This window comes from Mytilus edulis, chromosome 10 (assembly GCF_963676685.1).
Source record: "Mytilus edulis chromosome 10, xbMytEdul2.2, whole genome shotgun sequence".
In the NCBI taxonomy this organism is placed as follows: Eukaryota; Metazoa; Mollusca; class Bivalvia; order Mytilida; family Mytilidae; genus Mytilus; species Mytilus edulis.
Window position 1 is genome coordinate 33,989,304 of NC_092353.1, and position 12,878 is coordinate 34,002,181.

At 30.9% G+C, this 12,878-nt stretch overlaps 1 protein-coding gene across 7 annotated transcripts in view; it reads left to right on the top strand.

Moving 5' to 3' along the window:
* The first annotated feature begins 428 nt into the window (after positions 1 to 428).
* Positions 429 to 12,878, top strand: part of LOC139490976 (cyclin-dependent kinase 8-like) — a 33,820-nt gene continuing 21,370 nt past the window's right edge. For 2 of the 7 annotated variants that reach the window (XM_071278153.1, XM_071278156.1), the window contains exons 1-7: positions 440 to 637; positions 3,112 to 3,187; positions 3,977 to 4,087; positions 5,901 to 6,041; positions 6,430 to 6,487; positions 6,922 to 7,053; positions 11,693 to 11,836. In XM_071278153.1, the coding sequence (XP_071134254.1) occupies positions 510 to 637; positions 3,112 to 3,187; positions 3,977 to 4,087; positions 5,901 to 6,041; positions 6,430 to 6,487; positions 6,922 to 7,053; positions 11,693 to 11,836 (790 nt within the window). In that variant the 5' untranslated portion in view covers positions 440 to 509. Of the gene's footprint in view, positions 644 to 3,111; positions 3,188 to 3,976; positions 4,088 to 5,900; positions 6,042 to 6,429; positions 6,488 to 6,921; positions 7,054 to 11,692; positions 11,837 to 12,878 lie in introns of all 7 variants that reach the window. The other 5 variants (XM_071278157.1, XM_071278152.1, XM_071278158.1 and 2 more) reach the window with 5 other exon arrangements.

A 12,878-nucleotide genomic window follows, 5' to 3' on the forward strand; every position in this document is an offset into this window, starting at 1 on the left:
TACCAGGACTAAATTTAGTATATACGCCAGACGCGCGTTTCGTCTACAAAAGACTCATCAGTGACGCTCGAATCCAAAAAAGTTAAAAAAAAAAAAAAAAAAAAAAAAAAGGCCAAATATTATAAACATGATAAAGTACGAAGTTGAAGAGCATTGAGGACCGAAATTCATAAAAGTTTTGCCAAATACAGCTAAAGGTAATCTATGCCTGAGGTAGAAAAGCCTTAGTACAAAAATTCCAAAAATTGTAAACAGTAAATTTATAAATATAACCATATCAATGACAATTCATGTCAGCACAAAAAGTACTGACTACTGGGCTTGTGATACACTCGGAGAAATAAATCTCCACCAGCAGTGGCGTTGCCAGTGTTGAAAACCCGGAATAGTTGAGTGGTTCCGTGAATGTTCTGTAATTAGATCGTATTGATCATCAACACGCTTTTAACAACGGAATTTTATTTATTAAGCATCTTTAGGAAAATAAATATTTTGGAGCCGTCAAAGAAATGGATTTTGAATATAAGCAGAAAACCAATGCAGAAAGAGCAAAAGTCGAGGACCTTTTCGATTACGAAGGATGCAAAGTTGGACGAGGAACATATGGACATGTGTATAAAGGCAAAAGGAAGAACAGGTTAAAGTGTGTTTGAAGCATATGTCTCGCACACTAAATCGTCGATTTTATATTTTTTAAGAGTTATTTCTTTATTTCTTAGCAGTCTGCACGGTTAGCCACTAGTCCGATACCCCAGACTAGTAAAATTTTATTCGGACTAGTAAGTTTTGCAAAAATTTGTTTGGACCAACAAGAAAAATGTCAGGATATTGGTCTTCGGACTAGTAGTTGAAAAAGTTTTTGGTGCAGACTGTCTTAGTATTTCTTGCCATCACGCATTATAGACGTATAGATAAATTCATAATACGTGTCTTTTTTTGAAGAATGATAAGAATTCCTTATTGTTTTTCTATTTTTGTACAATTATTTGAGTATTGACTATATGTCAATGGCAATCTACATTTGTACAATGTCATGAATGTATATAAATTTAATGATTTGTTATGTTATATGTCTATGATCAGGTGTGGTACCTTCATGACAAATAACGGTAATAGTTCTTGACAAATGTTGTAAACTGTAAAATGATAATAAAATATATATATATGGACTTTCTTTTAGTCGATAAAAACATCGAAAGATTTTGACAAATCATTAATCACGTTAAATTTTTCCAAAAATAAAAGTAACATTTTATAATTATAAAAAGACCTCTGACAAATCAGGATAAGAGGATTTTGACAAATCACTGTAAAATTTCAATCACTTTGACACTAATTTACAGACAGTAAAGGGCATTTATTATTACCCTCATGACAGTCATCAGATTATATACAATATATTCAAAGATTTGTATAGTAAACTATACTAATCTTTGATGTAGCTGTAGAACCGTAGCTCTTTTAAATATAAAAAAAGAAGATGTGGTATGATTGCCAATGAAACAACTCTCCACAAGAGACCAAAATGACACAGAAATTACAGACTATACAGTCTTCAACAATGAACAAAGCCCATACCACATAGTCAGCTTTAAAAGACTCCGAAATAACAATGTAAAACAATTCAAATTTACAAATTGTAGACCATCCATCTTAAAATTGTTTAAAAATATCAAAAAGATATTAGAGAAGGTCGTAAAGGGGGTACATTTTTACCTTATTGGTGAATAACAGTAAAAAAAAATTGCCAAATGATGTCAACAGTAATGTTTGATGCATGACAATCAAAAATATGCTTTCTTTAAGACAATAAAAAAAAATGACTGATTTTGATAAATTACATTAAATTTAGATACTATCTTATTTACATGTAGGATCTTTGACGTATCATGATAGGGATGATTTGACAAATTATGGTAAAAGTTTATCAATTTGACAAATGATGGTAAACTTTTTACCAATTTGACAAATGATGGTAAAAGTTTATCAATTTGACAAATGATGGTAAAAGTTTATCAATTTGACTCTAAAGGTAGCTGAAAGTGACTGTTTGACACCTGACTTTAGAGGGCATTCCTACCCTCTTAAGATTACGGTTCCACATCTATGAGATAATTATTGTGAAATTGTTGTGTAGTTTGAGTACAGGGAACATTGTATTTATAATATACATTTGTACCTTAATGAAACAATTTTACAATAACTTCCCATTAGAGATTGTATGTACATGTACAAAAAAAATGTATATGAAACCGTACACCCTTAAAAATTACAATTTATCATTCAATTGAATGCAATGTGTTTTCAGGTCAACTTTCAATTACATGTTAATGTAATTTGATTAAATTTTACATTTGGAGAAATGTGTGTTTTTCCAAAATTGTTTCAATTAGGCCAACTCAATGTCGCCTCTCAGAAACTATTTATGATTATCAAATGATTATTGAATAAAACTTCACACACAAGATGACAGGTGTATCATGTGCTCGTGGAGCAGCTGTTTATTTTTTTCTTATCATAACTTCCAGTCTGTGCCAAACTGTTTTAGGGTTTGTCTGACTGAAAAAGAAATTTGAATTTTTCTTCTATATATATTCAACCAAAATCTCCAAAAAATTCTGTCTGACCGAATGATTTCTTGTCTGACATTTTGTTGGATAGACAGAGTTTGGGATACACTGAACTTCACATATTCAGCTAATTTTTAGCATGTATAAGTCTATTTATTCAACATGCAGAAATCTTATACATTCGGGTATATCATTTTAATTTTTTATGGTAATATTTTTTATAAAGCACAAAAATATCAGCATTCATCTCAAAAGCTTACCAAAAAATTAAATTTTTACAATTTCTAAAAATGACTTCTTGATTTTTTTGCGAACAGGCCCATATGTGTCATTCAAATACATCTAGTCTTTGCTACGTACTATACTATGAGTGAGAATGTTGTATGAGATTTTATTACATATTGAAGGATTTAAAAAAAACCACTAAATTTAATATCATTTGTGTGGTTGAGAGAAAAACTTCTGCAATGTTCATGTTTTTAGGTATAAATTTTGAAATAGCTTTTTCGGATCCAAAGTATTTCTCTGATTTGAATTTCAGCACTGATGGAAGAGAATATGCCTTAAAGCAGATAGAAGGTACAGGAATTTCTATGTCAGCATGTAGAGAAATAGCTGTAAGTATAATGCTAGTTTCCACTATATATCTACTGTACACAATCTATTAGGGAAGTTATTTCTTTCCTGAACTTCATAGCAGAATCTATAATGATCCAGAGGCGGATTAAGAGCAAGGCCATTCTTTTTATGGAAAAAACTTGGTGGATAATATAGGGAATCACTGAAGCATCAAAATCTATTCAAAAGAGAAAACTAACAGCCTGATATTTAATACAAAAATAAATGTTATTGACAATTATTGCAAAAATTAAGCACCTACAACCACTGGATGATAATATCCTGGCTTGTTATAACAAGCACACAAAGAATGTTGCAACATTGAACATGTTTGTGAGCTGCAAACCCTCAGACCACCTATGACATTGGTGTGACAATATTGATACAACAAAAACTAAAAATCTGTCGAAAACAGTTTTTTTCATTCATATACCAGATCTTTAAATTTACAATTAACAATTAACAAGACTTCCACTTCAAATTAAAATTGAAGTAATTTTAGGAACTCAGTATGTGTATTGATAATTATTTGACCAGTCTTATAAGTCTTGACAAGGATATAAGTCATGTAAGTAATTCTATTTTCAACTATTAACTTTTGTTATACATTGTACCATGTTGGTTACTTCGTAATTTCAGTTCATTTTGTAAACTTGTAATATATATCCTTATTTCCATCAAGAAAATAAAGTCGAGTTTATGAAATTGCTGTTTTTAATTTGCAGCAATTGAAATGCAAAAAGTATTTGTATATGAGATAATTAGTATTACATATTATTTACTTTCAGCTTTTGAGAGAGTTAAAGCATCCTAATGTTATCAGTTTACAGAAAGTTTTCTTGTCACACACAGACAGAAAAGTATGGCTACTGTTTGACTATGCAGAACATGATTTATGGGTAGGTCCTTTTATAAAGATTGAAACTTTTGCTCAAATTCTTTCCTAAGCCGAAACATACTGTTTGACTGCAGAACATAATTTGTGGGTAGGTTTTTAAAAAGATTGAAATTTTGTTCAAATTCTCTCCTAAGCCTAAACAGGCATCTACATGTACTCACCAACCAGGATGAAGCAATCTGCTATGTTAGCTACTCAATTAACATACATTGAAATATAGTTCCCAACTCTTTTCTTGTCTAAGTAAACATAACATATGAAAATTAAAAGTAAGCAACACAAACCCTGCCAAATAACATTCTGGAAGGGTGAGCAGACAGATCCTGCTCCACAACTTACATCAGTCATGATACTATAAGTTATTTTGATAAATTGTATCAAATGGTCAAGCATCACACAATATCTGATCGGTGAAGCATTGCCATTTGTTACACAATTTATCTACTATATTCTTGCATTTTGGGAAACAAATGAGTAGGTCAGGTAAGGGCCGATTTTGGCCTCAAACTTCAGGTTCATTTGATGAAAGATTGTGGACACTTTTGAAATACTTAAGTGTCTATTTCAGTTGATTCAATTAGTTTATTAGAAAATTTTTAACTGATTTAGTCATTAAAAATCTCCGATTCAAGCTAAAATGTGAAAAATCTATCAATTATGCAAAAAAATGTCACTTCAGATGGTTTTTGTCAAAAATGAAAGTGGCCGCATCCATGTTCATCCTCAACCTTTATATATGTTTTGTATTATCATCAAATACAACTTACATTTCAATATTTAGAATGAACACAAATGTGGCCACTTTCATTTAAGACGGAAACCGTCTAAAATTTAACTCAAATGCTAAAATTGTGAAGATTTCAGTAATTTAGCATGACTTAATGATGCTAGATATATGTGTGTTGTATTGTCAAAAACTGCCATATTTATTTAGCAGAAGCATTCTACTTTCCAATAAATAACTAAAAGTTTACATTTTAACAATTTTGTAAAACTGCTATATTTTGGGGCCAAAAGAGGGTCTTACCGAACCTACTCCTTTACATACAGATGAACCAAGAATATAGATGATCAACAAATTACAGATTTTCTGTATGCAGACATCATCATAGACATAAACAAACCACAATTAAATATAGTTTTACCCTTGTCCGATATTCCGAAATTCCGTAATTCTGTTATTCTGTCATTTGGTCATTCCGCAACAAACCATTATACAGAGTATTTTGCCGAAATTACGGGCTTTGTACTTTGAGAAATTGTTGAAAATCACAGTTATACATTATACAGACTTTTGTTCTTAACACCTTCAGATATTGGGCTGAGTTTTGGTATGTGAGTTAACCATGATAAGTTACAGATCAAGTTTAAGTTTCGTTCAGCTCCGCTAATTTTTGCCGAAATTACGGGCTTTGGACTTTGATAAATTATTGAAAATCACAGTTATACAGATTTTTTTTTCTATACGCCTCCAGTTTTTGAGCTGTGAGACTACCATCATGTGTTATTGAAATTGCAGATTTTTCAAAATTTTGGGACAGGGCCATTCGTGTCGCTTTGACACATCTAGTTTTCTATTTAAATTTATAAACATTGGTAAATAGTTAGAGCCACATGAAACTGCATGTATGTTTCAATAAAGTTAATCTGTGTTTTTGAATTTGATCAAACCTTGGCTTCTGTTGTTAATTCAGAGAAAAGGAGGAGAAACATGTTCATAAAAAATTGTTTTTATGCGTATTTGAAATAGAATCCATTTTGAAGTTTAAATCATTGATTAATACATGTGTATTTTCATTAAAATTTATTTGCAGCATATAATAAAATTCCACAGATCAGCAAAAGCAAACAAAAAACAGATAGATGTACCCAAAAATATGGTGAAATCTTTGCTGTTCCAAATCCTTGATGGGATACATTATCTTCATGCTAACTGGGTATTACACAGAGATCTGGTGAGCATGTACAAGATAGACAATCTTATTGCAGTTTGTTGACAGGATATTGTGATTTTATAATTTAATTTAGAATTCATGAACAGTTTGGATAACACAATTATTGTACAAATAATTGAAAAAAACTCATTAGACATGGTAGATATAATGTAAAACTGGTACAGTCTGTCAACAATTGATATTAAATGATACATTTTGATACCTTATTCAAGTTTATTCTCAATATAACTTGAAACGTGGTAAAACTATTTGTATTATGATGGTCAGAGTCTTCTGTTTCTTTAACTTACCCTATGACTGCTGTTTGTGAATTTTGTAAATTGATGACAATACACCCATTATCTATAGTATCAAGACCTATATAGTTAAGATTCTTGTCTACTTTCAGAAACCTGCCAATATTTTAGTGATGGGTGAAGGTGAAGAACGAGGCAGAGTCAAAATAGGTATATAACTGACTGTTACTTCTACTTGTTAACATATTCCTTAGTATTTATGACTATCACAGGTTTAAAAGTAGTTCAATGTTTGTTATCAAATTATATAGTGTTTTTTGTGAAAGAACAAGGATTTTTATTTACTTTCTAATGGTTAAGTGAAAACCAGTAAATATTCTTGCTGATGCAAGAATCAACTGCATTCCTCTCTGTGAGCACAATGTGTTACCAATTATCACATGTTTTCCCCCCTTCATTTAGATGCAAAATTACAAAGAATATCAAAAATCAGTTTTTTTATACTTAATTGGAACAGATTAAAAGCTTAAGTAAATACCTTTGTTTCCATATCGCTACTGGTTGCTTTAACTCTATCCTGTAAAAGTTTTTAATGAATTTTACTAAGCTTTTCATGTTTGATAATTAAATGTATTTGATTTCAGCTGACATGGGATTTGCCAGATTATTTAATTCACCATTAAAACCTCTTGCTGATCTAGATCCAGTGGTTGTGACTTTCTGGTACAGAGCTCCAGAACTTTTACTTGGTGCTAGACATTATACAAAAGCTATAGGTATTATATTAATGAAAAACGAATCTTTGAATTTATTGATTTCCCTAGATAATGTTAAGACATTTACCTTGAGAAGTGCAATTTGGGAAAACATGATAGCCATCCATAGCCTATATCTGCTATGGCATTAAACAGTAATCTTGTAGTTAAAATCTAGCATACACATTTATAAAAGCCTGGTGATGAGTTATTTAAGGCTCTTTGGATTATTATGCAATGCAAAGAGACTGTTCCATAAGAAATGCCTTTCGAACAAGAATTAGTGCAAAATGATGATTGAAAGACCTCATCTCAATGAAATATTATTTGGTATAAATTTTTTCATAACCTAAATCCCAAATACCACTACAGTCATTAGCCTTTCAGATTATGACTTGTCTGGCAAATATTATTGTTTCCAGATCATTCATTTTAAAGATTTCGGTCAAATAAAGGCCATTAGTTCTAAATTACAGGTTGGGTTGTGAATTGTATTAAATTAGAGTTTTGTGGCAATTTTTACCTAACATAGACAAACTCAGCTTATAATATGATAAATGCTGCCCAGTCATGTGGAAGTCATCTAGTCAATTTGTGAACTGAATCTGTTGAATTATAAACAATATCTATACAACACTTAAGGGTTGAAGACTAGCCCTTTTGGTTTTAATGTCAAAAGTTCAATGGTCAAGGTTACTCTCACTCACAGCGAGAACACTTTTTGCACATACTGTAACCATGCTGGTGAGGATAACCAACATTTCTTTTTTATTTGCCCTGAGTATAATGATGTAAGACAGATCCTTCTTGATTCCATTTACTCCATTGTTGATAATGTTGACATAAATATTGAATTACTACTTTTTGGAAACAGATTATTTTCATATGATATGAATGTTGCTATTTTTAAATCTGTTCAGAAATATATCAGTGACACTCAACGTTTTGTTTGAAACTTTCTTTAATTTTTGATTCGTCTAGTTTTATTTTTTTTTTCTATTAGAATTATACCTTGTACATGTAAATATGGAGAGAGCTTTTATAGGCTGTGCCTGTTGCTCAATCCTTTTCATATCTTAATGAATAAAATATGTTTAAAATCAAAAAATCACTCACAGCAGATATACTAAAATTTGTGCAAAATTTGGGCTTTGGGATATTTTTTTATATGGCAAAACTTCCCCCTAGTGTAGCTTAAAAGATCAATAGCCTCAAAATAATTTGCTCTCCCCAAGCATTTTATAGTATAATAATGTTTGCACTTTATCAGTTTGTCCATCCTTCCTTCCATCTGTTTATTTATGTGTGTGAATGTATGAAACTGTAGTTTTTATACGACCGCAAAATTTGAAAATTTTTTCGTCGTATATTGCTATCATGTTGGCGTCGTCGTCGTCCGAATACTTTTAGTTTTCGCACTCTAACTTTAGTAAAAGTGAATGGAAATCTATGAAATTTTAACACAAGGTTTATGACCACAAAAGGAAGGTTGGTATTGATTTTGGGAGTTTTGGTCCCAACATTTTAGGAATTAGGGGCCAAAAAGGGCCCAAATAAGCATTTTCTTGGTTTTCGCACTATAACTTTAGTTTAAGTTAATAGAAATCTATGAAATTTTGACACAAGGTTTATGACCACAAAAGAACGGTTGGGATTGATTTTGGGAGTTTTGGTTTCAACAGTTTAGGAATTAGGGGCCAAAAAAGGGCCCAAATAAGCATTATTCTTGGTTTTCGCACAATAACTTTAGTTTAAGTAAATAGAAATCAATGAAATTTAAACACAATGTTAATGACTACAAAAGGAAGGTTGGTATTGATTTTGGGAGTGTAGGTCCCAACAGTTTAGGAATTAGGGGCCAAAAAGGGACCTAAATAAGCATTTTTCTTGGTTTTCGCACCATAACGTTAGTATAAGTAAATAGAAATCTATGAAATTTAAACACACGGTTTATGACCATAAAAGGAAGGTTGGTATTGATTTTGGGAGTTTTGGTCCCAACAGAATAAGGGGCCCAAAGGGTCCAAAATTAAACTTTGTTTGATTTCATCAAAATTTAAACACAATGTTAATGACTACAAAAGGAAGGTTGGTATTGATTTTGGGAGTTTAGGTCCCAACAGTTTAGGAATTAGGGGCCAAAAAGGGACCCAAATAAGCATTTTTCTTGGTTTTCGCACCATAACGTTAGTATAAGTAAATAGAAATCTATGAAATTTAAACACACGGTTTATGACCATAAAAGGAAGGTTGGTATTGATTTTGGGAGTTTTGGTCCCAACAGAATAAGGGGCCCAAAGGGTCCAAAATTAAACTTTGTTTGATTTCATCAAAATTGAATAATTGGGGTTCTTTGATATGCCAAATCTAACTGTCATGACTGTGTATGTAGATTCTTAACTTTTGGTCCCGTTTTCAAATTGGTCTACATTAAGGTCCAAAGGGTCCAAAATTAAACTTAGTTTGATTTTGACAAAAAATGAATCAGTTAGGTTCTTTGATATGCTGAATCTAAATAAAAATGTACTTAGATTCTTGATGATTAGCCCAGTTTTCAAGTTGGTCCAAATCGGGGTCCAAAATTAAACTTTGTTTGATTTCATCAAAAATTGAATAAATGGGGTTCTTTGATATACCAAATCTAACTGTGTATGTAGATTCTTCATTTTTGGTCCTGTTTTCAAATTGGTCTACACTAAAGTCCAAAGGGTCCAAAATTAAACTAAGTTTGATTTTAATAAAAATTGAATTCTTTGGCTTTTTTGATATGCTGAATTTAATCATGTACTTAGATTTTTTATTATGGGCCCAGTTTTCAAGTTGGTCCAAATCAGGATCTAAAATTATTATATTAAGTATTGTGCAATAGCAAGTCTTTTTAATTGCACAGTATTGCGCAATGGCAAGAAATATCTAATTGCACAATATTGTGAAATAGCAATTTTTTTTTAATTAGAGTTATCTTTCTTTGTCCAAAATAGTAAGCAAGAAATATCTAATTGCAAAATATTGTGCAATAGGAAGATTTTTTTTTAATTGGAGTTATCTTTCTTTGTCCAGAATCAACTTAAATCTTTGTTATATACAATACACAATGTATATTCACTTTTTACTACCAACTGATAAATTAAAATAATCTTTACCATTCAGTGATAACAAGCAGTTTTTTTACATCTTAATATTTTATGATGTATTTAAATGAGTAGTTATTGTTGCAAACTCCATTAGAAATTTTAATTGAGATTAGTTTTGGAATAAGGGAAAGGGGGATGTGATTAAAAAAATTGGGTTCAATTTTTCTCATTTGAAATTTCATAAATAAAAAAGAAAATTTCTTCAAACATTTTTTTTAGAGGATTAATATTCAACAGCTTAGTGAATTGCTCTAAGAGAAAACAAAAATTTTAAGTTCATTAGAACACATTCATTCTGTGTCAGAAACCTATGCTGTGTCAACTATTTAATCACAATCCAAATTTAGAGCTGAATCCAGCTTGAATGTTGTGTCCATACTTGCCCCAACCGTTCAGGGTTCAACCTCTGCGGTCGTATAAAGCTACGCCCTGCGCGCCCTCATCTGGTTTTGTTTGTTTAGAATGAATCAAGCAATGATTAAAATATAGAGTAAGAGTCAATTACAAATATAAACAGAGAGATAAACATAATTTTGCCATATAAACATTCTTTATCACTGGACGTGCTAAGTACATTCAACCTATCACCATGTATGGATCAAATTAATTATAATAGAATATGTTATAATAATAAGCATATTCAAATACACAAAAGGGGCACTAGCTGTCAAATTCATGGTCACTGATTTGACTCAAATTCTCATATTTGATTTATAACAATGTAAAACATTTATCCAAACTATTAAAAGTCTAAAATAAACATTTACAGAGCATGGGGTAGATAATATATAAGTTCGTTTCGTGTGTATTTTAGTCCAGACGCCATCTAATTACCTATCTATTTGACCTCAGATGACCATATGAGCGATGTAAACATAAATAAAGATATGAATAGATTAAACCAACACGTGCAATTGAATTTTTATAGGTCTTTTTGATTTTATTTTATAGATTAAAAATAGATGTTTCTCATTCCTTTTTTACCGTATAAGAATGATTTTAGGTGCATCGAATTAGTAATCAAATGATTTACCGTAGTTTCACTTTCATTGTTGACATTCTTTTTCTTTAAATAACCAGTACACGTACAATGCATGCGTTGTCAATTTCTAGCTAGGGGTTAAATTGAAGTTCACATGAATACGGATTTAAAGAGGTGGACTCATTCACTTGCAATTGAATTACTAATTATCAATGTTTCTTAGCGTAATTTGACAAAATTGAACCTTTTTGGCTGCAAAAAGCGAATTGTTATTTCACTATTTCACTTTCATTATTGATGGAATAGAAAAAAATCAAATTTAAGATTTTTTATATATCTTGTAGCTAGTGCCCCTTTAAAAAATGTTCAGAACTGTCTTCTAATGAAAATAATTTAGTCATGATTTTGTCAACCTATATAAAAAATTGATTTGAAAGAAATATGTGATTTTGAAAAGTTTTATGAGGTCATGGTAAATTATGGATCATGTAGTTTGGAGAAAGCCAATTAATACATATTCTTATATTTGTAATTTTCTTTTCAGATATATGGGCTATTGGTTGTATATTTGCAGAATTATTAACATATGAACCTATATTCCATTGTCGACAAGAAGATATAAAAACAAGTAATCCATATCATCATGATCAGTTAGATCGTATATTTAATGTAATGGGATTTCCACAAGGTAAGTTATCATGAAACACAAAATAGTTATAATATACTTTTCAGGCATTTAGAAATCTCGGTACCACATGATTGTCATAAATATAATACCATCAGTTGTCTGAACCATTCAATGAATAGCAATGTCTATAGATATAAGAAGATGTGGTATGAGTGCGAATGAGACAACTCCATCCAAGTCACAATTTGTAAAACTAAACTATTATAGGTCAAAGTAAGGTCTTCCAGAAGGAGTCTTGGCTCACACTGAACAGCAAGCTATAAAGGGCCTCAAACATTACTAGTGTAAACTGTTTAGCAATAGATAATATCATCACTTTATGCTCCTCTGTTGTCCATAAACTGTAATGCTTTCCTTCTGGTCGATCTTATCTTGACGTTGAAATAATAGTTTGCCTTAATCTCAACTGTCTTAGGAAATATTTGGATTATAATGTACATGATTAGTTAACCTACTAATAGAAATTAGAAGAAGTGGTATGAGGCAACTCTCCATCCATGTCCTGATTTGTAAAAAGGAAACAATTATAGGTATAAGCATGGCCTTCAACTATGAGTCTTGGCTCCCACCAAACAGCAAGCTATAAAAAGCCCCCAATATAACGTGTAAAACCATTCAAACGGGAAAAATCAACGATCATAACTATGTAAAAAATGAGAAATGACAAATACTTATAAAACAAATCAACAAACTACAACCCCTTAAAATTCAATTCAAAATATTTTATTGTTCAAATATCAAATGTACATTTAAACAAAGGGATTGGACAAAAGGCAGTGCCTATACAAATCCTTTCCCATACAAGATGGATTGAATAACATGCATGATAGTATATAATTTTCTGATAAGTTAATAGATCATACGTTGTTGCAGTGAGTCAGGGGAGGCAATTCCCCCACTTCTTGAAGTATTTTATTGTGTATATGTATATAAATAACTATGTTAACAAAGTCAAAGCAAGACCTACTGAAGGTGGTGTCGAATTTTATACCACATTAATAAGTGTTGGTAAGAAATCAAGTAGATCATTAAGTGATTTTTT